The 27,294-nt window shown below is 42.8% G+C and overlaps 2 protein-coding genes across 3 annotated transcripts in view; one reads left to right on the top strand and one right to left on the bottom strand.

Moving 5' to 3' along the window:
- LOC141945451 (TGF-beta receptor type-2-like) overlaps positions 1 to 4,719 on the bottom strand; it is a 32,856-nt gene extending 28,137 nt beyond the window's left edge. Inside the window, exon 1 of one of the 2 annotated variants that reach the window (XM_074873654.1) lies at positions 4,501 to 4,719. In XM_074873654.1, coding sequence (XP_074729755.1) covers positions 4,501 to 4,552 — 52 coding nt within the window. In that variant the 5' untranslated portion in view covers positions 4,553 to 4,719. The remainder of the gene's footprint in view (positions 1 to 4,500) is intronic. The other variant, XM_074873653.1, reaches the window with a different exon arrangement.
- Positions 4,720 to 13,580: 8,861 nt separating this feature from the next.
- SNX4 (sorting nexin 4) overlaps positions 13,581 to 27,294 on the top strand; it is a 36,080-nt gene continuing 22,366 nt past the window's right edge. Inside the window, 5 exon segments of the mRNA XM_074873648.1 lie at positions 13,581 to 13,909; positions 13,911 to 14,027; positions 15,047 to 15,162; positions 26,369 to 26,507; positions 26,584 to 26,733. Of these exon segments, the coding sequence (XP_074729749.1) occupies positions 13,862 to 13,909; positions 13,911 to 14,027; positions 15,047 to 15,162; positions 26,369 to 26,507; positions 26,584 to 26,733 (570 nt within the window). The 5' untranslated portion in view covers positions 13,581 to 13,861.

The following is a 27,294-nucleotide window of genomic DNA, read 5'->3' as shown; positions in this document are numbered from 1 at the left end:
GGAATTATATTTCAAAAAGGACTTTCCTCCACAAAGCCCCCCGATAAAATACAGATTTGAGCAGCTTTAATGATGACCAGCCTGTTTCAAGTCAGCAAAGCTGGAGATGCAAGGGGAGAGGAAATGCCCACTTTCATGAATCTGACATAGCTGTACACTGCCAGTTTCCTTAGCCTCAGTTAGTCTAACTTACACCAGGGGCTGAAACTGTAGTATCAGATTGGAGAAGTGTAAATGTGAATTAAAAATAATCCATCACTTTCCTTGCTGAGTCTCATGCCACTTGCAGCACTGCAGAGGATGCCAGTTTTGCATTGTCAGGGTTTTTCTTGTGCTTTCGCTTTTTATTTCCTAAGTGGAGAATTTCTTGCAACTTTGTTCTTATTTAGCCTCATGGTAGGATGCACAAGTTTCTCCTTCAGGCAGTGGGATTCTGCACCAGCCCCCAACCCAGCTACCTACACCCAGCCAACGTGGTACCCTTGCACCCCTGTTGATTTGTTTTGAGGGTGATAATTTATTCCTTGGTGTTTTGGCTGTCTTAAAACAACACCAAAGCAAAATATGTTGGTACTTGAGAAGGATTGTCATAACCAGCTCTGCAGCCATGTGTCCTGGGGTGGGCAGCACCCACCTCCATGTGCTGTGTAGCCTGGGAAAAGAGGTGCACTCCGCTGCTCCAGCTCAGCTCCTGCAAAGTCCCTTTCTGAAAATAGATGTATTTGCCTGTGAAACGCAGGGCGACTCTTCCTTCATCCTCTTCCTTCCCTCATCCTCTCACCAGCTCAGGTTTCACCGTGTGTTCCTGAATTGTGTGTGCATTGGTGTTGGGGTGCAATCCCAATACCTCCGCTGCCCGAGGCGTGGGCTGGCGTCTTGGTGGCAGTACGACCCCTGGTTTTAGCTCTGGTGACCTTAGAAATAAGAGGCCGACTTCTTGAACAAGCTGCCTGAGGAGCCTGGGATAGGTCAGAGATTTCTTGAGCAGATCAAAAGCCAGAGATGTTTTTCTGACAGCCCCGGAGCTCCCTGTCATGATTTATGAATTATATACGCTCTATATATTTAGCCGAAGAGGCTCACTGGGGGAACAGGGGCTGGTTTGTGCAAGCAGGAAAGAGCATGTGGTTTCAGAGAGCCACCGTCTACCAAGTGATACCCCCTCGACTGATCTATCTGTGGAGCCACCAAAGTGCCTTGAGGGACTGTGGCTTCCTTTGCTCAGGAGACTCACAGCAAAAAAAGCCAGGATATTTTAGTGGGCCAGCATTTTAATGGGAGACCAAGTTATGGGGAAGCAGACCTGTAACCTTCCCTCATTTCACAAATCCTCTTTCTCTTTCTTTAGAGCTTCAGCAGATCCAATGGGATACAGCTCTCCCTTGGTAAGTGCTATGTGCCCTGGCAGATTTTGAGCTTCATGTGCTCTTTTGGAGGTTGGATGATCAAAGGCACTCTGCCGGGCTCCTGGGGCTCTTCATGCCCTGAGAGCTGTCGTCACACCAGTGACACTTAGCTCACATTCTTGAAGTTGTCTCAACAGCTCAGAGAGTTGTGGTGCTGTTCTCTCCTCTTCATGAGACGAGATTTTGCTCAGCCCCATGTTTGCGTGGTCTGACCTGAGCCCTATTCCTGACAGACACAGCATGAGGGAGACTTTCCTGATTCCGATGCAAAACAGGGCAGGAAAACTAATTATTAACTTTAAGGCCAGAGTGTTTCCATGTGCACAATGCAGTAATCCCAATATGAAGTCCGTAACTTCTGAATGGGTTATAGTCTAGTGAGCAGATAGCCTTGCAGTCTTGAAGGCTTTGAGCAACAAAAATCCACCACATCCTGAGCCTGAGTAATTACCTGCTGGAACAACTTTACTGTGTTATGCTCTAATACAAAAGTGTCCGGTTTCAGCTTCCAGTGTGTAAATCTTGTTTTTCCTCTGTCCCATAGAAGAGGAAGCCCTCTGCCAGAAAACATCTCTCTGGGACCTGGTTATAGAGGATGACTAGCTCACCTCCCAGCTCTCTCCTGACCAAACGAAAGACATTGAAAGTCTTCAGCCCCCTGCCCCACTGTAAGACAGGTTTTCTAATCCTGAATGACCCTTGCATTTTTTTGTCCTGGGCTAGGTAAATCCAGAACTGCGCCAGCTCTCTGCCGTGGAAGGATTCCCAATTCCTCTGCATGAAGGTTTCTGTTAGCAGTGGTGCAACTACAGCTCCTGTCTGCACCTTCTGCTGAGAAAGCCGTGTAAAAATGCTGCCCTCCAGCAGCTGCTGCCACTGGGGAGAAGTTTAAGGGTAGATATTTTGAAGCCTTGCTATAGCCAGCCAGGGAGAATTAGGGAAATCCAGTAGCTGAAATTTCAGCGGTCTGTCAGACTACAGTCCTTTTTTCATAGAATCGTAGAATGGTTTGAGTTGGAAGGGACCTTAAAGATCATCCAGTTTTCCATTGCGTTTGGACAAAAGCGGTCAGATGTGCTGTCTGATGACCACCCAGCCATGTTCGTGATTAAAGGGATAGGGACAGGCAGTGTGGAGCATAAACTGAGGTATCTGTTGCCCCAGTGTAAACTTGTAGAGAGAGCAGCAAAGTCCCTAAAGATGCTCAGCTGGAGTTATTCTGGATACCTGAGATGCAATTCAGACCATGTTCTCTGTGGCAAGTCTTAAATCTCTGTGCTAAGAGGAGTGACTTTGCTGCTGTCGCCAGGCTAGCACTGTCACTCTTTAAAGAGAGGCTGGATGAATGGTGGGATTTGTTGCTTGAAGAACAGCTGAATGTGTATTTTCTGTCAATTTGGGGAACTTGCTGTTCCCTTCTCTCTTAATGTCAAAGCAAAGTGGACTCCCAGGGTACTTTTATTGTCTCAGAATGACTGTAGGGTCGATCTTAACATTATATGCAAGGGAAGTGGATGCAGCCCCAGAAAATATATCACTGTTGAGCTGAATCACAGAGAGCAAGCCTTGGCTTATTTTTTTTCCCCATACAGAGGCAAATTTTGTCATCATATCACTCACGTAACCTTTCAAATGAACTTAGTAATCATGATATGTTTTGGTTTGGCTTCTTTCAGATTAAAACTTTGCCTTTCAGAAAAAGGAAACCATAAGTTAAATAACTCCAAAATTAGGTATTTCTGAAGGATAATTAGTGGTCTTCTTTCTTACCAAAACCAACCCAAGACTGTGCTTTAAATATTACCTTGTAGTAATTCCTTCAGTTCTGCTCCGAATGTGATTAATTTAGCAGGATGTTATTGCTATAGCATCCTGCATTTCAAACCACAGTTTAGGGTATTATCTACAATAATGAATACTATATACCTCCGCAACTTTTTGAAAAAATCAACCAGACCTTATGTCCTAAATCCCTTGATCTGGGTCTTCTGTGCTTCAACAGTTGCACCAAGGCTTATATTTGCCTATACCCAAATTACCGACCGATCATATTCTTTCATTCCCTGCTCCTGTAGATAGGGGGACCCATGTAAAGTGAATGCGGATACAGATCCCTGCCCCCAGTTCTTTCATTTGGATGCAAAAATACTGGAATTATAATCCTCCTACTTCATTGCTTTGAGCAAAAAGCAATTTTAGTTGCATTGAAATTTCTATAGCGAGGGGAATGGGTCTGTTTTTGTAAAAGAGTTCACTGTAAAAAGTGCCATTGTCCGTGCAAATACATAAATATAGACTATATAGAGATATATGTGTGTATACACATACATAGGCACTGTATATACAGAAAGACACACACACATACTTAGGAGATGTGTATATAACACTCACTTATATACAAATCTATTCCCTGTTATGAAACAGCCATCAAGACATAAACAAGAGAAGTTAAACCATGGATGGGCATATTTTCAAGTGCTGCGGGAGGGTTTTATCCACAGTATTGAAGAAGTGCTATCAAAACCTAAACAGGGCACTTATTACAAAGAAATCTTTACGTAAGTGCTGGAAAGGTTTGCTGAATAACCAGATGTTGTTGCAAAGACACTTCTCCTCCCCCTCTCCCCACTTCTTTCCTTCTTTAATAGTTCGATTAATTCTGCGCATAAACCGGGGCTGATAAAAGTTCTAAGCCGCAAACTTCACCACATCTGGACACTGTTGAAGCCAGATCATTCAGCAGTGCACTTCAGTTGCTTTTAATCTCCCTCAATAAAATAAAAACTTCCAACAAGTAATGCTGACCTATATATATATTTTTGCACTGTAAACACTGACATCTGCGAGCTGCTCCAAGCGAGCACACAGCACTTTCCACCAAGGCAATCGCTCGCCCTTTGCCGTAAGAGAAATACACAGCTGATGCAGTTGTAGCAGTGTATTCTACTAAATTCTCAGCTATTTCCAATCCTCCAGCTAATTGCTGTCAGGGGAGAAATCAAAGATTAGCTATTTTGCTGGAGGAAGGAAAAATAAACGACCTCTCGGAGTATGTTGCTTAGCGGTGTCTAACCAGAAACATTTTTCTACTCACAGAAGGAGAGCAGCAGTAATGAAAGCAGACCCGGTCTCCTCCAGTAACCCATTTTCTGGATCCCGCCAGCGACCAGAAGCCCGGCTTCACGGCGTTGACCAATTCATCTTCCCTCGGTGAAGCCAGTCTCCTGCGTTTCTGCTGTCAAGCCCGGAGCCCCGAGTTTGCGAGGCTCCCGGCTAGGCTTGCCGGGAAGGCGGATCCAGCCGCTAAAGCCCAGCTGTGTGTGGGGTCCGCCCAGGAACTGCAGTTTATGAACAAACTAAGCCTGACTCTCCTCTTGAAATATATACAAATATGGGAGGGGGGAGCTGGGGGAAGAAGCCTGGCTCCGAGAAAAAGAATTTGATTTTTTTTTTTCCGATGACAACGCAGAGCTGCTCCTGGCTCCATACGGCCCAAGGATCTTTGAAGGGGACCTAATGTCTGCTGCATGCATCTAATCAAAAAGGCATGGGTAGTCCTGCATGCCTCTTTCATCTGAATAAAACATGGAAGGTAATGCTTCAATATGCTGAGCTGCCATTAATTCACTACCCCCCCCCCCCCTTTTAGAAATTAACTCTATCTTTTAAGTAAGCTTCAACGGGCTATATTTTTAATAGGAGTAATTAGAAGTTTTAGTGCAGCTTTTCCAGGAAGACCACATCAATATGAGCTTAGCCTAAAGTAGGTGCTTTTGACCCATTAAAGCAGCAGGATTTAAACATATATGTTTTCCTGAATCAGGGCCTAAAATAATAACATAGAGCATTTAAATAGCTGCCTTCTCCCCAAGATCTCAAACTGCTTTACAAAAACTTGTAAGAAATATTATCCCACTTACAAAAGGGAAACTGTGAAATGTAGCAGAAATCTGACTTGCCTTGGCTGTTAACGCAATTGATCAGTGGCAAAAGGAGGAGTAAAATCCTCAAACTCTTGCCCTATGATCTACCCCAATCCTTCAGATTGCGTTAAAATAATGACCAATGTACTTGAGTGTGGTAGAGAAAGAGATGTTCTTACTAAGGCTTTTTCCAGTCAGAATGCCTGCCCTAAGGTGAGGCTAATTTTTTATAGTTATTGATAAATACATCAATTAATTTTTATTGCATACGCAGCATTCTAATTCAGTGAAACTCCAGCTTTTTATTTACCCATTTTACAATTCATCTTTTAGTTCATTAATCAGTATGTGGTGAATACATGGTGTATCTGTATATGCTTGTGTATATGTGTGATCATTGCCATCGAGCATTCTGCTCCATTGGACTTGAAGGTCCTTTCTTTGTATGAATCTTTCTGATAAACTGCACCCACTTGTTTTGTAAATTATTTATGTAAATTATTTTGTTAAAGAGTTAAATAATGGTATCTTTCCCTTCTTCTTTATTTAAAAAGGAGAAAGGGGAGGTGTTAGATGAGGTACAGACACAGCTGATAAACATAAAATGTGTCTCCTATGCCATGGCTATACAAGCATGCCTCTGCAGGGTTGCTTGCTATGCTCTTGACTTGCTTCAGGGTGCCCAGACACAAGCCAGCTTCGCCTGTCCTCCATGGAGAAATGGCCGTATGTCCCTGGGATAACAGAACAGAAAGCCAGGTGGATGCCCTAAGGGAAGATACCACCTGGAGTACACAGAGATGGAAGAATGATCCTAGAAAGGCCTGCCTGACCAGGGGAGCTGCCTCTCACTCACAGCCCTGGAGGACATCAGCTCGAGCCCTAGGTAAGGTGCCACATTGCTCTCCCTCGCTTGGCTTTCTTTACATCAAACTGGACTATATGCTATGTAGTATTAACCAAGAAGAGATGGGTTGGCCTGAGTTACAACATCTGAGGTATGGCCTTTGAGGGCTAAGGACGAGCAAATATTTAGCAAGCGTTCAGAAAGACATTATTTTCCAATAAGTGTATTGAAACTGCTGTGTGCACAGTGGTTTCTCTGGGTGACCTGCCAACTCTCCTCTTTTTGATTCAGATCATTTCAAAATGCCCGCAGATCACTCAGACATGAGCCCTTCTGTGTGTTACGAGGCAGCTGGATAAGGCTTGTGTTAGGAACGTCGCAGATTATTCACAATCCATGGGAGCCCTCTTTAAAATCAGGAAGAATCCCCCGCTGCCTATGAAACACAGAGAGAAATAATGTCCTCAGCAGGAGCCCGGAGGGGCTTTAAACAATGGTGGACATTGACAAAACACGCTGTATGATTTCGAAGTGCAAGGGAAGCAAGGAATATTATTTTTTTAGCGGCAGAACCTGGGAAGGCAGCAGGAAGCCTGCACAACATCCCTGCAGCCGGGGACCCTGAGGTGCGGGACCTGTGTTTTCAAAAAGCCCAGGCAATCCCAAACAACTTCTGGGCCAAACTGAACCCTGTAAAATGCTTCATCCTGTCTGCAGAATAATCTCAGGAAGAGAGCCAGGGCTGGAGCTCACTGAAATGAGACAATAGTAGCTGTCCCGTGCAATGGCATCTTTACAAGGCCGTTGGGTTTCTACGGGAAGCTCTGCAAGGGGAAGCTTTTAGGGAGCTGTTTGTCCTGCTCTTCCTAACAGCTGTACTTATTTCTAGACAGTGTTAGACCTGCTGCTTGGTAAAACATGGTGTCATGGTGACATGGGTGAGGGTTTGCTTTCATAAACTGGCCGCTGGGCTCTGCAGGCTGCTTTCTGCTCAGAGGGAACCTGTCTGTTCAGCCCTTGCTGCATGTAAGCTTTCACAGAGCTAGATGTACCCTCCCATAACCTGCATTTTTGGTCTGCTGAGCAGAGGCTATTGTAAGCAAGCCTCATCTGCAACATAGGAAGAACGTGGGGCTGGGAGCTTGTTTCTTTCCTAACACTATGGTGTGAGTCACCCCAGGTTGAGCGAGGAGCCCCGCAGCATGGGCCCCACCGACCTGGGCTTTTTTGTGACCAACAGCTCTGTTGTGGAGCCCCTGCTTATTTCTCAGACCTTATCCAAGGAAAAAGTACAAACTAAAAATCCATCAAAGTTACTCAGGGAAAACTGAGTAAGAACTCTGGGATTTAGCCTAAAGCGTCGAAACTCACATTATAGAGCTTTGCTTCCACAAGAGAACACAGTGACCTTTGGAGTAAGACATAGGGGAGGAAGAAGAGATAAATGGCTATTTTTATTGTTGGCTTGTTTTTTCCTTTTGGTGTAAATTCCCCTGCTCCTCTATTAGTGGTCTGGACAACCTCATAATTCAAGACACACTGAAGTCTGGATTTAGGCTGAGGAACGTAAGGTCTCTGCAGGGTGATTTTTAAGTTGCATTGTGGGAGCAGTTTTCCCAAAGTTCTTGTTTAGGAGCTGGAAGATATTTACTAGAGAAGTAAAATAAAACTTTGGACACCTGAAACAATACAGTATATATTTAAATGAAGGTTTCAAACAGCCTGGGTTTCCACTGTGGGAGGCAAGACTCTGGAACCAATCAATAGATCTGAAGCTCCCAACACAGGCCCTAAACACCCTTGTGCAGGGTAACATCATGATGGACATGTGCCAGACCCAGGTAAGTCAAACCTCTTACTCTTCCCAGGGGCAAAGATCACCTTCATGTGACAGGGGACGTGAAGAGAGAGAAAGGGAAGAAGGGAACCATTTAGCCATGCCACAGACAGTGCTAGCGCAACGGCCAGCGCTCCTGAGCTTCCCTGGAATTCCTCCATGCCCACTAGACCCCAGAGATCATAGGAGAGGTATTGGGTTTAAAACGACTGACTACAACAAAAGGTGCTGGATTTACTTCTGCAATCAGAAGATGTTCCTTTGCCCTCCCGACTACTTGCACGGTACATGACTGGACTAATATCTGTGGAATCTGCTTTGTTCTTTTTTAATTTGTTGATATCAGTATTGATGTTGGACTTCAGATAAGGTCCATGAGCGTTTTTCTTGTGAAGAGGATTTGCTTTATACTTTGAAGTTTTAAAAAGCAGGTCTAAGGAAAACGGCTACTGGATAGGATCACGACTTACCTTCTATTAGTGAGCACAAATCCATACTCTTAATTTATGTGCCTATATTGTGTGGTTGTATTGAACTACTCCGAAGTTGTTCTGGCAGTTAATTAAACCCCAGGAATTTCAGTGTCATCACTTCTGCATCTTATAAGCATGGCCTTGGTTTCACTGTGCCATCAGCAACAGTTGCCTGAGAAGGATGTGCACCCTGCACTGTGGATCCGATCCAGCCGCCTTCTCCATCCTGTGCTCACAAGGACACTGGCTCCAGTCCTGGGAGGGTCAAATAAATTCAAATGCCATTGCCTGGTGGGTGCTTGAGGGTGCCCATCACTCTCTGGCTAAAGTTCTCATTACTTTTCTCCCATTGCAGTTTCATAGTCTTTTGCTGTTTGTTTGAGTTCATGTACGTGGTACTATGGTTTGTGCTCCTTGTTATCACCCAAGGGAAAATACCATGACTTGACCTTTGGCATTTTCCATTCTCTTGCTGCAGTTTGTCCCAGCCCTGGTGTGGTAGTCTTTGCTGATCAGATAGCGCAAGGAGTGCGATCAAAGCCAGCAATGTGTCCTGAGGGACACAGCTATACTTCCTTTGGGCACAGGTGGCCTTATCTGCATTGCCACAACCACTTCTCCTTAGCCCTGCCAACTTTCCCATGCTCCTGCCTCTCAGCTAATGTTCATTTTGGTAGCCACACAGGATAAATGCATTTTCTAAGTGATGCCTGACTTTTATTGGAGTCCTTCTATAGTTCAGAAACAATGGCCTCACTTCTAACTTCTCTTAGACTGCATGCAACAGGCTCCTTGACCAAAGTTGCATCAAGATTAAATAAAGGTCTAATTTGTCCTTCTCTACCATTTACAATGTTATTGAGTTGTTTGGTTTTTTTCTGCTCAACTCTGTCCCAAATCTTCTTGCTTTTTTTCCTCTTGGCTTGCTTTGTGCTGCTTCTGAAGCCACTTTCAGTAAATTTTCATTTATACTATTGATGTGTTTGTGCAGATTCTTTCAAAAATGTGGATTAGTTTTGGCTTGTTTGTATTCATGGATTCAGACCTGTCGTTGTTGAAATAGACGGAAATCACTGCTACCAATTTCAGGCTGAGTGGGATCAGGTGATTTCCCCCACCTCAGAAGATACCCATCTCTCTTTTCCACTCTACACGAGTTTTTCTTTCTCTGAATAATTAACAAAATGTTGATTTTTCTACTATTTAGTGACCATTTCACACAGCAATTTGTATGACAGAAATATGTCTGTGAGGAGCCTGGACTCATATGAGGAGAGGATTTCCTGTTTACTCTTTTTGAACCTACTTTTCCTCCTGCATTCTTCCATGCTGAAGCAGCTACTCATGCATTTTACTGACAGTTCCTTGACATTCATTCCTCTGCTGTGTTTTCTTAGGCAACCTAAGCAAGCACTGTTTTCTGCTCCATCCATCATACCAATGACATCACATGCAGACAGACGCCAGGGTCTTCAGTGAGGATCAGCCTTTGAAGACCAAAAGCACAAGCTGGCATTGCTTTGACTGCCGTCCGCCTCCAGTTAGCAAGCACCTTCGGGTCTAAAGGAATTAGCCTGTAGAGGGAGGCATGAGCAGTTTGACAGCCTGACTCATGATCTTTGTATTATTATTATTACTGGTAGTGAAATTATGATAGGATCCAGGAGCCTGAACCATTGATCAGGAATGTGCTTTTGAAGGAAAACTCCCAGCCATCCCACTTTGGCCTGCACTACAAGGCAGTCTGAGGGCATGCACATGCTGGATTTTTTCAGTAGCAACTAAACTGGAAGGCGTGAAGGGTGGCCAGTCCCCAGGAGCGGGCTAGAGGCACCCTAGAAAATATCCTCTAAAATATGTGTGGTGCGGATGGAGAGTTCTCAGCTCCAGCTGTGCTGCTCCATGAATCTACTCGTACTGTAACTCACCGCTTGTGAGCACCGGCACAGCCAGGCACTGCACAGGCACATAGGTATACACCTCTCATCAGCAGGAATATTGGCTGGTTAACTCTCTTTTTCTAAGGTTATTGAAAGGCCACGGGTGTTGCAGGATAGATGCAAAGCATAGACACTGCTTTAGGTGTTTTCATTTAAGTTCTCAGCAGCAAAGTGATGGTTGTTGTTATTGGTTGTATTACCATTTAATTCTAACTACTTCTAAGAAATTGAAGGGATGAGGAACTCTAAATGAAGTTACTGAAAATTAGTGTTGTGACAAAGGGGAAATTATCTGAAATATTTCCCATTAAAATGGCATATATTTTTTTGTTTATTTGCTAGAACAAAACAGGCTGTCAAAAGGTCCAGGCAGGAAAGGCAACACACATAACCTTACAAAAAGCATCAGGGAACTAGTTATAAGGTAATATACCTTGCTTGGCTTTCATCAGTCAAAAAGCAGTTTATCCAGAATAACAGTAGGATTAAAAAAATGGACTTACAAGCTAGAAAATTATGGGGTCCCTGTTTGCCAGACTGTGCTGGGAGTCAGGAACAGCTGAGAGGAGGGCAATGGAGCAGTCTGCTGCTTCTCGGTATGGTGTCATGGCTTAGAGAAAGCACACTAACACTTGCAAAAAGGAGCATCTGTGTTTGGTGAACTTTGGATATTGCTTTCTCTCCTGTAAGATGTGTAACTCTCTGGTAAGGAAGTCAATAGTGCTTTGATCTGAAAAGGTTATGTTTGAGAAAATCTACCTCTCCGATGACAGCTTCAGAGGCTGAAGGGGCTTGTAGATAAGAAGTTGAGTCGAGCTTGCCTTCTTATGGTTGAAGAACAAGGGATGTGCTGCCTAGTGAAGATGCTAAAGAGCAGGAGATTGTCCTGGTTAGAGTAACCTGCAGAAAATCAGACTCACACCCTGACAAGAGGGGGTTCAAAGAGAGCCTGACTGCGCTAGTGGTTGTGCCCAGCTAGGGGGGAGACACTAGAGCTGGTTTTGACCCAAGCAGCACAAATCCTGGAAGTACTCCTGAAAGCAGTAGTGTGCCGGGACCATTTTTCTGTGAGAAAATACTGTCAGCCTGCTTTGCAGGCTGAGGTGGGGAAACATGGCTCAAGAAAAGCACTTTGTTGGAGACTCTGGTGCTTACTGAAGACCTCTTCATTGCACACTAGTTTGTCAGGACATCTCACACTGTCCTCTAAAGCTCACCAGGCTATAATGTATGTGAGGGCTACCCAGGCTGTTGGTCATCTTGATTTGGGCACTTCTATCGCTATCCTCCTCCTACATACATAGTGTTTTAACTCTTCTCCACAGCTCTTAGTAGTAGTAAGAAAATTCAAAGCTGAAAATAGTTTTTGAAATGACTGAATGTTAGACCTGCAAATATTACTGTACTTTACTGATAATGTTACTTCCATAATAAAAGTATTTAATACAAAGTATGATGTCCTGCATGAGCTTCACATAAATATTTCCGTTATATTGCTGATATGGATCAGAAAAATTTCAGTATGCATATCCTGCAAATGCAAGTGTAATTGATACAAGGTATGTATCTTAATGTACATCTTGAGTAAACATAAGAAAACCATACCCTAATGGAAAACAGACTTTGTCTTACAAAGTGCAATCATGCTTTTACATCTAAACTGGACTTTGGGTTTAGAAAACAAATCTTAAATCAGTCCTATTCAGAGGACAAATCACAGTTCGCATACTTGTAAAAAACTTTTGTTCTAGGAAAGCCTTTTGAGGGAAAGCTTGGGAAACTCCATCCAGCTACAGTGGTGGAGGGGTGGGAAAGGAGGGATTGAGGTATCAGTTCAAACAATCTGAGGAAAAAGTTGAATAAACATTGAAGACAACAGAATAGAAACCAGACGCCAAATATTAATTCATGGGGTCTTCAGAGGGGATTCTGAGATTTATTTTAATTGCTGTTGAAAGAAAAAGATTAATTTTTGGATGAAAAATGTATGCAAATTCAGCTCTGGTCAACACTAAAAAAACCATTTCCTACTCAAAGCAGAAAAAAGCAAAGCAAAGAAACCCGTAATATCAACCCTTTAATCCCCTGAGGCAGCCTTTAACCTGGGTTTGAAAAGGGCAGGAAAAGAAAAAGAAGCTACATGAGAATAATAAAAAATGTAGTGCCTGAACCAAAGCACATGAAGCTGGTGCAAAAATGGGAAATCTCAAGGGAGTGATGTGATATGTAAACCAGAGAATGATGGGGCTGCTGCTGAGTGTCCAAAATGATGTTTGGAGTACAAGGAATAAATAGGAAGAACCTCTCCATCCAGTTTGCTGTCCCCACAAGGACTGTGTGGGCACCACAGGGTTGTGAGGGAATAAACCCAAAGGCTGCAATAACGAAGAGAGAGAGAGAGAGAGAGAGAGAGATGGAGAGATATATTAACTGACGTTCAGTAGGAGCTGCGGGGCAGACTTGCTGAACATCTCTTCAAAAAGACAGAGATCACAGAAATACACAGTAAGGTTTGTTCCTGCTCAATGAGAAGAGACAGTTGGTGCTTTTATTAAATAAACGACAGAGGCTTCCCCAGAGCTGAACTCAGGGGATTTTAACTACTCAGGTGCCTCCTGGGGAAGCACGGTGGGATGGGACACACATCGGTGTTAGCCAGCAGAGATGGTGGGCAGGAGAACACCCTCCTGGATGTTGTACCACCACGGGGAAGGAGTCGATGGAGAAAGCAGGGCAGACAGGAAGATAAGTAAAAGCCAACACAGCACGACCGAGTCCTGCGCTGCTTGTAAAGGAGTGAAGAGTGGGGAAATAACAGGCTGGTGGGCTTTAAAAAAATAACCCGAGCTGCCTAATGTTAACAAACATCCTGAGGGAAAGTTAACAGCTGCTGAAAGAGACTCTATAAAGCAAAATGACAAGTTGTCCTGCTACGGATGAAAGATATGACACAGCATGGGTGCATCAGAAACTCTGCAGTGACCTCAGAACCGAGAGAGGAACAACAACAAAAGTAAATCTTAGAAATAAACGTTTACAACTGTGTGAGTGAGGACGAGCACCCAGGGGACGGCGGAAGGTCTCTCCCGGGCCGGAGGCTCATGCCGCCCAGCTTTGGGCGAGCCGAGCCTCGTAACAACGAGGGGTGTCTGAACCGCCGTGTTCATGACGAGGTGCCCACCGCCGGGTCCCTAAGGCGGCAATTTGGGGCAGAAAGCTGGGCAGGGCGCCAACAGCCTAGAAAGGGCTTAGACCACGTCAACCGTTGAGCACCGGCCGCGGCGGGCGGCAGCGGAAGGCCGCGGGCCGGCGGGGCCCGCCTCGCCTCAGCCCCATGGCCGCCCGCCTGGCCCCGCGGCGGCTGTGGGCAGCGCCGGCCCCGGGCGGGCGGACACACGCTCGCCCCCGCCCCGGCCGCTCGCTCTAGGACCTGCGATGAGTTTGCCCGCCGGAGCCGGCCTCAGCGCCTGCGCGGAGGGAGGCGGCCGAGCCCCTTATCCCCATGGAGAGCGCCGAGGCCGAGCCGAGCGATAGCCGCCCGGAGGAGGACGGCGCCGGGCTCTGCAGCGGCCTCCCGCCTCCGGAGCAGCCCGTAGCCACGGTGAGGGTGCGGGGGGTGGCGACGGCGGGGCGGTGTCCCCCCCGCGGGCCGCCGGCCTCGGCACGGCCTATTCCGGCGGGGCCGAGCACCGGGCTTTCCTGAGCGTGCTGCCCGGCCGCCGGCCCGGGGCGGGCGGGGAGGGATGCGGGGCTCGGCCGGCGCGGGGCGGCCAGGGCCGGGCGGTAGCTTAGCGCTGCCCGCCGCGGCGGGAAGGGGCTACAGGTGGGCCGAGCTCTCCCTCTGCTTGCCTGGGGCCGAGCCCCTGCCCGGGGGAGCCCGGGGCAGAGCTGTGCAGCCCGGCCCTCTCAGCTGTGGGGTTCTGCTTCCAGCCCCGTTCTGGCCGGTGTCAGAGAGCTTTGTGCACCGTCTGCCCTCGTCCCTAGTGCCAGATTATTGTTTTTATTTATTATTATATTTAAATTCGTCCGTGTCCCCCCCCCCCTTAATTTCACAAATAAATCCCCCTCCCTGCTCAATTCAGTCGTGCCTTTGCAGGGTGGGTGTGTGGTCCTGACTGACTGCTGCCCGCCAGTGTGTAAAAGATAACGATCCTCCTCTGAGAGATTAAAAGAAAAACATCTCGGTCCGGATGTATTTTGTTTCCTGTGAAAGGGGAGAGGTGGTTTACGTGTGTCCCAGGTGTCCTGAGGAGGAATTCACTGGTAGTTGGGAAATGTTTAGATAAAAAGTACTAGGTTTGGTTTGTTTGTTTTTGAAAAAGGTTACTTTGTTACCTGTTAGAAGAATATTTCTCCTTTCTGTGTTCATGATGGCTTTTGCTATCTCAAGTTGTCCATTTGTTGACTTTGGGTTTTTTTCCCCAAAAGCAGGTTTTTCTCTTTCCATTTGTAAGTGTGATACAGAATATAGGTGTAAAACCAGGCCCTGCTAAAGCCTTTATCCTATAGAGACCTATCGTGTTTGAACAAATATGGTGTGGGAGAAGGGGAGGCAGGGTTAGTAGCCTTTGCTTTGTGTGGCTAATGTTACATGAGCCTTTATTTTCCTCCTCTAAAAAGATGGAAGACTGTTTGGCAAAAAAAATGGAAATCACTGTTTCAGAAGCTGAGAAACGAACTGGGAGGAATGCCGTGAACATGCAAGAAACATACACTGCTTACCTCATTGAGACAAGGTGGGTGATGAGAACTTGCTCTCAGAGTATGTGGATGTGCCGTTCTAAATAGATTCTCCCTCCTTCCACCCCTAAAAATACTCAGGTACAGTTGATGAGAGGATTTAGCAGGCTTATGATTTGTTATGTGGTTATCAACCTACTCTGGAGGATATTGCCCCTGAAAACTTGGCATCTGATCTCCTGTTCAGTACTAATGCCGGTGTACTGTAATTCTTCATTTGGAGCTAGGTGGAAAAATGTGCGCTTGAATGATGTTGCTTTAATACGGTGTTAACAACTGCTGGGTTGTTTCTTTGACATGGGTTGGAGAAATTTACATACATGTATGTGAGGTTTTATGTGCAGCTTGTATGTGAGAGAGGTTGTGCACTGTGGTCTAAAGTAATGGTTAAGGTTTGTTTGAGGTCACAAGAAAATAAAGAAGTCTCATGACTTATGTCATGTGGTCAAAATTTACTGCTGAACTAATATTTGAAGTGTTTTGCTTGATCTGATCACCACATACTCCTTGAAGATGCTCTAAGGGTTAGGGTTAATTAACTATTTTCTTCCTTCATACTAGCTTGAACTTTCACTGAAGAATTTACTGCTTTCAGTCTTCTTGTGTTAAGAAGATTAATAATGCAAGTATGGTAAACATGCTTGGTGCCACAAAGACAACTTGCAACTTTAAGTATTGAGAAGGGAACAAAGCTTTAAAGTATCTTCTAACTTACTGTTACTTCCCAAACAGTCACAGATGACTCCTATTATGCAGGATCATGTTACTCAGCTGAAGCAAGCATTTCAAAATTAGACTTTATTAGGAGTTCTGTCTCTCTTCTTTATATTAACAGTTTTAACCTTTGGGCCTTGCCTTGGGAATGATGTGCTGTACAGATAAAACCTTCTGAAACAAAGCAGTTGCATTTTGCAAAGGCTCTGAAGAGTTCAAATTGTAGTACTATCGCATAAGTCTTCTAGTTACTAGTTAAAAGGCTTCTTAGCTGGTTCAACTGATGAAGGGACACACCAGTCGCACTGACTGCAGACCTGCTGGGATACATTTACTATATTTTTGCTAAACTTTCAGAATAAAATCCAGAATAGATATACATCATATTTTTCCAATATTGTAGCTCTTTGGCAATTGCTCAGATGTTTAAAGAAATACTTTTACAGTGTATTGATAATAAAGATCACATTTTCTTACATAGGTAATGTTGCTTTTCTTCTAATGATATTTCTGAAGGAAAAGAGAAGAAAATCGGTATCATTGGTGTCTAACTGTGATGTGAAGTATTCTCTGGGGGCATCTTTATGTGGCCCCAGAACATGCTGACTGCATCTCCTTTCCCAGTCATCCTTACATTACTTTAGACTCACTCCTGCTGATCTTTCCCAGTGGTTCCTTCATAGTGGCAAAACTGTATTTTGCTGCTCAGATTGCTTTTTTTCATTAAGATTTATTTTGTTCTGTGGTCAGCAAATACCAAGACCAATTACATGTTTGTCACAGAACTATTGAAAATGTGGGTTTGTCACATCTCTAATAAAATAGGTTCTCTATTCCTTTTGCTGAGAAGGCAAAATTTCTTGCATAAATATAATTGGTGGCTATTAAATGTGCTTCCTGCTGAGCCTGTAGCTGTAGGTGGGCTTCACAGCAATTTGTCTGTGGGTAATAGCATATTTTGTAGCTGAAGAATAAAACTCAGTTTATAGTAATATAAAAGGAAGACCACTTAATAATAGTTGCATTACGTTTATGTGAACTGGGGTTCTGCAATTACTGCTATCTAGGATTTAATTTCAGTTTGAATTGAGGAACTGCATCTGGGTGAATAAGAGACACAAGATGGATGCAATTACAACCACTGTATGTTTGTTACAGAACAGGAGCTGAGTACCTAAACTTTTAACACATTAGTTTCACTAGTGCTGATGAAACTGTTTCCAAAATGCAAGTGATGGTGTTGATTCCTTTTTCTTTTCAAAATGAAAGGACTTATTACTATTCTCACATTTTTATGTGACTTTGATTTTTTTTTTTTTAAGTGATATTCTACCTTGATGTAGATCTGTTTCTTTGAGACAAAACAAACTCCACTGGTGTAGACCGCAGAGCCTCAGCAAATTCCAAGGGTCATGCTTCCTGAAAGCTTCCTGAAAGCATCCCCTTTATTCTTGGTTTATTCCTTTCTGCATTAGCTAATTAGATTTTTGTGCTGAACTATTTCCGTTCAATTAGTCTTGAAGTTAGTTTGCTTCACAGCTTCCGTTAAACTATACAGTTATTTAAAAATAACTTGGTTTTTATATTCTCTCTGTGAGAACAGAGGAACACTTCCATCTCTTTGTGGGAAATAGCATTAAGGCAAGTATAAATGCTTATAATTAAGATGTGCAGCTAAATATTTCTTCTTGAGATGCAGATGCTCAGCATATCACTTCCTTTCTGTAAGGAAAATTGCAAATATCCAGGACCTCACTTAAATTCAGACCTGCTTGCTTGTTAAGAAATTTAGGCAGCTGTGTCTTATACCAGAGTCTGCATGAAACTGCAAGAACTGAGATAGTATAAAACCCAGCATTTGATTCCTGGTCTTGTACCCTTTGTTTTTTGTGGCAGAGCTGAAAGTTAATCAGAATGCGGAGCACCTCTAAGTGCTCTGTGTTAATGGACTTTTAATTATAATACAGACAGGGATGCCTCTTTTTCCTGTTCTCCTTTAAAGTAAACAATTTTTTCTGTAGTAGTAGGACACTTCCATTTAGATAACTTTGCCTCTGTCCCTTCTGACTTTCAGATCTCTAGCTTGGTCCTCCTGGTCACACAATATGATGACTGGAGTGTGTTTTGTTGTGGTTTTTTTAAAATGTGGCTTTAGGAAAAAGTAACACAACTTCGTGCAACCTGATCTGACTATTTAATAGCAGGATCCTTGGTTTCCAGCCCTACTAGTCTTCCTCTTGAAGTGATTTGACAGGGTGGCTCAGTGTATTTCCTTCTTGCTCCCCAAGTATGGCTGGGGAAGTTACTAATCTTATCTCTACTTTCAATATTTGGAAAGTTTTCTATTAGTTAAATTGTGACATGAGTGATACTTGTTTCTCCCTTAAGACCTTGGATTGCCCATCCAAAGTGTAAGGACTTCTAAGGAAGGTTTCTGTGAGAGAAATGAACTTGGAAATCAGTAGCCAGCCAGGTCACAGTTCAGTGATAGCCATGCTGTACCATGGGACTTCAGGAGTTCTTCCTTTGTTACGTTTTGAGTTCCTTTCCCAAAGTCTCTTGTTCCACGCTAGGCTAGGTGAAGAGCCCAGGCATGCGTTTCCTGGGGAGAGGCACAGAATGAATGCCTGCAGAGGTATGTTGTCTTCTGATAAAAACCAAAATGCAGGTTTGTTCATTGAGGACTTGTCTGCTCCCTTCAAAGGAGGGATTAGGAAAAAAGGAAGAAAGTCTGAATTCAGCATGAGCTTTCAACAGGGAAGAGTCAGGAGGTGAAAGAAGACAGAGGAGTTGAAAACTTACTTTACTGGTGATTTTTACTTAATTGATACTACGAATCATTAACCTGCTTAGTAGATATATATTTTAGTTAAATACAGCAAACTGGGTACTGGTATTAAAAAAAAAAAAAAATCACCTGGCTGTGAAAAATCTTCTAGCAAGAAAACTGCCTCTTTGCCATACAGCTTGCCAGGTAACTTCTGATGTCTTACAGAGCACATGGTTGATCTGTAATGATTGTTCTTACGTCTGTTGAGAGGCCCAAATACAGAGACCATTTCTAAATAGCTAATGGAAAAAGTTGCCCAGCCCTCTGAAATGGTGTTCCTCTACACAGAGAGTGAACCTTGTCCACTGGAGGGGAGTGGAAGTGTCACTTCTTGTACAGTAGAAGGTCAAAGGCTGAAAGCAAAGTTACTACTTCTGCAATTGAAGAGGTGATTGCTTTTACAAGGAAATAACTTGATGTATTTCCTGTTCATCTGATTTAATATTTTGCAGCCATTCCTCTTTTTATTGCATTCAGAATTGTTTAATGGCTCATTTAAGATAATTAGTTTTAAATGGGAAATGGGAAGAGGTTAATTAGATGGACTAAAGTTTTCGCATTGGCACTTTGAATTAAGGCAAATGAACGTGACTTCTGGAGTAATGTAATCTTCTAATCACTTAAAACATCAGTTATGAATGTAAAAGCTGAAGGTTTCAATTTTGTCTTTTAATTTTTTTCAGGCAGGTTGGTTCATTCAATGAATAACTTGCATTGTTAAAACTGTACTTTGAGGGGAAACATATGGTTTTCCTGCCTGAAGACTGTACAAGTATTATATTGTGTTTTTAAAACCAAAACAAATTGAGAATTTTGACTAAATGTCAACAAGTGATTATAATCTTAATTGAAACTGGTCTGCAGTACTTGCATTTTTAATGGTGGAGTTCATAATGTGGTCTGAAAAATTAGATGGTAATGAAGGTATTAAGTGTAATGAGTACCTTTGTGGATTTCTACTTCCTTTCTGGAACGGGGTTCCTGGGGAGAAATGCCCTTGTAATTGGTGATATTTTATGGTCTCATATGTAACCAGGTGGAGACATTTTTTGGTGTGATTAAAAAAAAATTATTTCTCTCATCTTGCTTGCCTGTCCTAAATCCATCCATGTAGTTTCAGACTCTTATTACCTCATTTAAAAGGCAGTGGTGTGTATGCAGGCTCATAACTGAGGGCTGTACAGTACTTTCCCACCACAGCTTTATAAAGAACTTTGCTGCTCCCCTCCTTTACCCAACTCTGCAGCATTGTGTGCTCTAGGGAGCAGAATCTGGCTGCTTTTACTTTATCAAAGCCTGGGTATAAGGGGGAATCTTAAACTGGTATTAATAATTTCAGAATGTGTCTTAAATTTATTCAAGTAGGTTAATTTAAAAAGCATAGCTTCTTTGTTGGTGCTACACAGCTGCCCTCCTGATATGTTGTCTTCTCTCTCTGGGAACTGAACTGAAAGTTTCACAACCTGTTGAAAAAAATGACTAGAGCAGGTGCTGCTGGTGGCAGAGACAGCAGGGATGCCCATCCTGCAGAGAAGGGGTAGTGTGGTGGCAGACTCATGCTGAGGTGCAACTGTTAGTGTGCAGCTTTTTGCAGTGGGATGTTGGGCAAAGAAGAACATCCAGACATTTTTCTGGACAACTGTCTACCTGTTTTACTGGTCGCATTTGCTCCCTTTACCTGTTGTCTCTTAACTGCTTTTTGCCCAAAACAAGAACTGTGTTATATAAAGATAAAAGCAACAACTACAACCAAAAAAGGCAGCATTCACCCTTCTAAGACAGTGAGAATAAATGCATGTTAGAATAAAGGAAGTAAGTATGATCTGAGAAGAGAAATAACATCAGGCTGCTTAACACAGAGTACATTGAGGAGGTTGCATCAGATGCTGTCTATTTAAAAAAGAATAAACTACGCAGGCAGGTTTGACCTTCAAGGTTCTCTAGTAGTAATTTAATCTCTTTCTTCAGGGTATAATGTGAGGCTTGTGTGTCCCTCATAAGGGTTGTAAAGCTTGATTAACTTAGACATAGGGAAGGCTAGCCTGTTGTCCACAGATCTGCTTTGTCAGAATAAATTGATGGTAGGCTTTAGATCTAGCAAACTTCCTTAGTTTCTTCATTGTGGGCAGGGAAGATGTGAGTGGCATGATCTGGTCTGGCACTTGGCTTCCTTCCTCCTTGAGGTCCCTTGTGGACACAAAACTTCAAGTAACAGGATGCCTGCATCTCAGTTGTGGGGTAGTAGTGGTTTGTTCTGACGCAGGACTAGGCTCCTCTATAAAGCTGTAGTCCTTCCCTGCTGAAATGCTACGCTCCTAGATGACCTTTTAAAAATTTTGGTTCCCATTTAATTTTCTGCTTGATACTTGTGTGTGTGTGTGCACTGAGATGTTACTATGATTATTGTGTTTTTTCATGTTTTTTAAATAACTGATGTGTTCCTGTTATATCAGCTTTCTATTTGTCAGAATTAGCAGGCATGTTGAGAAATTTCTTGCATAGTTAAGGCTCCACATGGTCTTTGCTGCTTCTAGTTTATAATTAACTCTACAAAACAGTCATGAAGCATTAAGAGTGTAATTTACTCTGGCACATTCTCTTGTCTGTCTCTGGCTGTGATCTCTTATAATGACAGCTTACTGATGGTGTGTGGACCTGACCCCTTACAAAGGATAAATGTACTGCTACACTATTAAAATACATGATGATCCTATTGGTATATTTGCCTTCCTTCAATATTTGTAGGATAGGAACGTGAAATCTAAGTGCATTCTCTTATAACCTGTAATCCATGCTATGGGAGTGTATGTAGTTCCCCAAACAGACTAGAATCTGTGAAGTTGCTTTTAAATTTCCATTCTTCTTGATTTCTTTTTCTCCTGTTAGTTTATAGCAGAGCACTATTCTTTAGTTCTTCTCTCACACTTGTGGTGTTAAAACTATTGAAACTTATTAAATGATAGTGTGACTCTCTTGACTGCAGGAACTGGGAGTTCTAAGAAAAATACAGATCAACTTTTACATGCTAAAGCTGACTTGGCAAAAATGGGTGTGTGGAGGAATGGCAAGTCAGAACAGGATGAGTTAAGGCAGATCAACTATGGAAGACAAGCTGCCCAACTTTATACTACTGTGTATTACTGTAACTGTATTTGACATGAGAGTGCTATATTGAGGCCACTTACAAATGCTTACTACCAAAACTTGGGATAGTTCACACAGAACTAGGTTGGAAAAGACCTTGAAGATCATCCAGTCCAACCATTACCCTCACACTGACAGTTCCCAACTCCACCATATCCCTCAGCGCTATGTCAACCCGACTCTTAAACACCTCCAGGGATGGGGACTCCACCACCTCCCTGGGCAGCCCATTCCAACGCCTAACAACCCGTTCTGTAAAGAAATGCTTCCTAATATCCAGTCTAAACCTTCCCTGGCACAACTTGAGGCCGTTCCCTCTTGTCGTGTTGCTTGTTACTTGGTTGAAGAGACTCATCCCCAGTTCTCTGCAACCTCCTTTCAGGTAGTTGTAGAGGGCAGTGAAGTCTCCCCTCAGCCTCCTCTTCTCCAGACTAAACACCCCCAGTTTCCTCAGCCGGTCCTCGTACGACATGTGCTCCAGACCCTTCACCAGCTTCGTTGCCCTTCTCTGGACACGCTCAAGTCATTCAATGTCCCTTTTGTAGTGAGGGGCCCAAAACTGAACACAGTAATCGAGGTGCGGCCTCACCAGTGCCGAGTACAGGGGTAAGATCACTTCCCTGTCCCTGCTGGCCACGCTATTTCTGATACAAGCCAGGATACCATTGGCCTTCTTGGCCACCTGGGCACACTGCTGGCTCATGTTCAGCTGGCTGTCAGTCAACACCCCCAGGTCCCTCTCTGACTGGCAGCTTTCCAGCCACTCCTCCCCAAGATCTTTTCTAACATCTTGCGGAGTTGTATTTCTACAGAAGTGCCCTTGAAAACAAAGTAGGAATGTCTGGACCAGAAACTTCCTTGAAAGATAAACTCCTTTTCATTCTCCTCTGTGCTGACTTCATTGATGTTCTAGGTTATTCAGAAAGTGATAAATATAAGACCAGACTTGCGCTGCATTGGGAATTGATTGGGTTAGAGGCAGAAGACAACACTTAACTACACACTGTGTTGGAATGTAACAGCCAAATGAACGTAGTTCTAAGTACTTCACATTCAGGAGGTAGAAAACTTTATATTTGAAGTTGCCCATGGCAGTGTAAGCCCATAGAATAAATTAAGTGGAGATGAAAAATAATTGCGGCTAGCAGTACTTTTCCTTAGGGGCTCATATTGACAAGAAAAATAAGAATGATATTTAAAAAAATGAAGTGAACTGTTCTTCTTGCCATTTACCTTTGGTGGTAACTTCTTAAACCTCTGTAACTGCTGTATGTCTGAAATGCGTTAGGCTGCCATAAATTGTCAGTAGTGTGTGCACACCTAGCCTGCCTCTAGTGACAAGGTGATGCAGTCAGTTTTAAACTTCCATTAAATTTTTAAAAAAAGATGAATAATGAAACTCTCCTATTACAGAAAAATCAAAACTGGGAAGAAGAGCTAGTTAAACACAGCTCCTGTGCCAATCTCAGGGTTGCATTTGCTGTGTCCAGGAAATGGTTATGCAGAGGAGAGACATTAATAGCAGTGGACCAAATGCATCCTGCAGGGTTTTTTTCTCTCATTCTTGTCTGATAGAACATCTGTTATATTATGGAGAACTCCTTGTTCTACATCTGAGATCTGGATCTGTGATCTTCCTCCCTTTAGAGTAAGGGTGGCTGCAGTTTGCTTTGCTCTGTGCAACGTCTGCCTAGCTCTAGGTGAGTCTCTGCCGCTTTCCTGCTGGTGCAGCAGCATCTGTATCTGCAGCACAGATGGGTCCTCCTGGATGCGGCTGGGTTCTCAGGGCAGCCTGTGTTTGTCTCTCTATTCATGTTTGTGCAGTATGTTCTCAGAAGGGTCCACGCAATCCTGTGACGTATTGATGGTGGCAGTCTTGCTTAAGGGTTGATAATAACCCCTGCAGAAGTGCTCTTGAAAGCCCTGGTGTATGTAAGTCAGTGCAACTGGTTGATAGCTGCTGAAGATGGAGATTAAAAGGATCCCTAATTCTGAAGTTCTTTTATGTGAGTGTCTTGAATGGCTGCATTGTTTACCAAACCCTGCTGCGAGTTTCATCTAGGAAGTGAGGTTTGTGCCTTCGGCTTTCAACTAAGCAACTAATCTTCTGGAGCATAATAGCTTAATTCCTAATTCTATTTAAATTTACCTTCAACTTCAGATTTAAATTTTTACCTTCAACTCAGCAATAGTACAATCACTAGATACCTGCTTTTAGCTGAAGTGGTCTTGGAATGTTTAAATTGTGCACTGTTTGTGCAGGGAGGAATGCTGCACAGCCTGTCAGCCCAGCGCTGAGGTGAATTTACTCTCCTCAAAACTGTGGTTGCAGTGCAAGTTTGTACTTTAACAGGGAAGAATTCTATGGGATGGTGGCAGTGCGATTTAGGGGCTGTCAGCAGTGTGGTCACCTTTTTTTCTTAAGGCAGTCTCAAACAGTTTTAATCTGCAGCAGTTTGTGTTGAATGCTTATGAATACATCCTTTTTTCTTCCTGCTCGTGAAATTTTTTTTTCTACAAATTCAGTCAAGGAATAAATGTCCTTTCCACAAGGCAAGGATAGACAGAAAATCTTCTGCCTTACTTTCTTAAAAAAAGTTCCCTTTGCATAGTTCTGTATTACATTACTTCAACCTCAAGATGTAACCATGCTTTTGCTTTTTTTTTTTTTGTTAAATGATGATATAGCAAGGCTGTTGCTCTCTAATGAGAGGTCAGAAATGGATGACAAAGACTTCTTGTATTTTGTTTATGTGTAGTAAATAATTGGGGCTGTTCTGAAGTCGGATTGTTTTTCAATAGGTCATTAGAAATCCAACCTTGTAGGTTAAGAATAGCTTAAATAATTGATAAATTGTGTGCTATTTAGATGTTTTAAAAACTTTACTCCAGGAAGTTCTTATGAATTCAAGAATTGTATAGCCCGAATTCCACTGGAAGAAATAATGTAGTACCCTGCCCTACTGATTACCATATGAGTAAGTACTTGTAGTTCATAACTTCTTGTGCCCAGTTCTGGGCTCCCCAGTACAAGAAGGATGTGGACGTACTGAAGCAAGTCCAGTGAAGGGCCATGAAGATGATTACAGGCTTGGAGCATCTGATGTGCTGGGAGAAGGAGAGAGAGATGGGGTTGTTCAGCTTCTGAAGAGACAGCTCGGGGGATCTTAGCAGTGTGTATCAATACCTGGTGGGGGAGGTGAAGAAGATGGAGCCAGACTCTTTCTGTGATTCACAGGGAGAGAACAAGAGGCAGTGGCCACAAATTCAAATATAGGAAATTTCATTTAAATGTAAGAGAACCTCTTTACTGTGAGGGTGGTCAAACATGGCAGTGGGTTGCCCAGTGTGGCGGTAGAGTCTCTGACCTTGGAGATACTCAAAACCCACCTGGACATGGCTCTAAGCAACCTGCTTTGAGGGAGTTGGACTGCAGAAGTGAAGAGGTCCCTTCCAACCCCAACTAATCTGTGATAATCTCATAACGTAGTTAATACTGTTTCATGTAGGTTTGTGCCAGTGCTTTGTATGCTAGTTAGTCACTTAATATAAGAACTAAGGTAGACATAGGCATCACTGGTTTCTGTTAAGTGCCTTGTCTGAATTCTCTCTCTGTGTTTATTCTGGCATATGCTAACTGCCAAGAAGTGTTACTGACCTGATGCTTATTTTATGACATTGCAAAGTATTTCTGTTGCTTTAAATGTCTTGTATGAAGAATGATTTTTTTTTTTTTCAAGTTTGTCTATTACTTTTCAGTCCTATAATATTCCATGATTTCTCCTTTTATAGTAACATAAAATCCTATAATACCTTGCTAGGTGATGTTGGCTTTAAGTTTTCAACAAATTTTTCAGATGCATCAATTTTGTACCTGCTTACTCTGTCTTTACCTAGTTTGTTAGAGTACATGTCCTTAGTCCTTAAATATAAAAAGATACCGCTTTCGAATAAAAAAAAATTGGAAGTGTTTTGAAATTTGCTACGTCTTTCTAAAAATATCCTTTACAATTTCTAAATATTTTTTAAGTTATCTTTTTAACTATTTTAGCTGTTGCAGGCAAGACAATTTTTATCCTCTGAAGTGAAGACTTTCCCATTGAATAGTAAATTCCTTCTTGTAATACTCTGTATCCTTTAGGTGCTCTTGAAATCATGCTGGCTTGGAGCCTGACTCTGTTCCAAGAGAAATATTCTAATTCTGTAGCGATGTGAACTAAGTCGCCTGTGTGACTACTTGACTGTGACCTACCTGTTCATTTGTAGCGTGATGAAAATATGTTGACTTTTCTTGTGTTCCTAAAAAATTTGGGTACTATCAGGCAGAAATTATAAATATTTTTAAATGAAGTGTGTAGATATGAAATTAATTATGGTTACTTTAGATTATGGAAAAGTTATGCAGTAATCATTACTGGGTAACTATTTTTAGGGCCTTTGCTATAATTGTACTGATTGTATGAGGGAGAAGGCGATAGCTTACTAAAGCTCAAATTTGCTGTTTTATCTTTCAGAGCTATTGAGTCCCAGAGCGAGGGACAGTGTGCCCCAGTGGACTCCCTGTGGCGACGTTACAGTGAATTTGAGTTGTTGAGGAATTATTTGTCAGTTACCTATCCCCATATTGTTGTTCCACCTTTGCCAGAAAAAAGGGTAAGGAAGCTGAGGCTGCAGCTTGTTTTGTATTGTTTGTTACTTATTTACTATTAACACTCTTCTGTTTAAACAGGCTGACTTTGTTTGGCATAAGCTATCAGCAGATAATATGGATCCAGATTTTGTGGAAAGAAGAAGAATTGGTTTGGAAAACTTCTTGTTACGTGTGGCTTCACATCCTGTCCTTTGTCAAGACAAAATATTTTATTCATTTTTAACACAGGTAAAGTGATGTGCTTTCTAAATATGTTCTTCAGTGATCTTTTAATTAAACTAATGCACTTTTGCTCTTCTTCCCTCCCATGGACCCATAGGTTGCTCTGTGTCTAGGAGAAGGGTAGACAATGTGAATAAACTTGAGGTGGAAGAGGCTTGTCAGTCTAAAAGTTTCTCAACAGCCCACTGCAGTTGTACAGTTGGCCTTCTGATGTACCTTATGACTTTTTTCCAGTCTAATTTTAAGGCTCCTAAGAGAGAATTTCTACGTCTTTGGAACAGCATAGTGGGAACTTAACATTTGTTAGTTGGGAAAGCTTCCCTAGGACTAAAGCTGAAATAGTTAGCGTGCTATACTGCTGGCTGCAGAGACAGTACTGGCTTCCAGTTCACTTTTTGGATAGCCATGGTTTCTTTAGTTTTGCACTTTGAATCATGATCCATTCATATGTGTTGTGGTCCAAAACCAATACAATATGTTACTGCAAAAGTTGTGATCCAGTTGTCAGCTAAAGCATTGCATTCTGCAGCTTTCAGCTTTAGGAGATGTTGGATGTTTCTTTTTTTT

Source organism: Strix uralensis, chromosome 6 (assembly GCF_047716275.1).
Source record: "Strix uralensis isolate ZFMK-TIS-50842 chromosome 6, bStrUra1, whole genome shotgun sequence".
Classification (NCBI taxonomy): domain Eukaryota; kingdom Metazoa; phylum Chordata; class Aves; order Strigiformes; family Strigidae; genus Strix; species Strix uralensis.
This window is presented reverse-complemented; position numbering and strand designations above follow the sequence as displayed.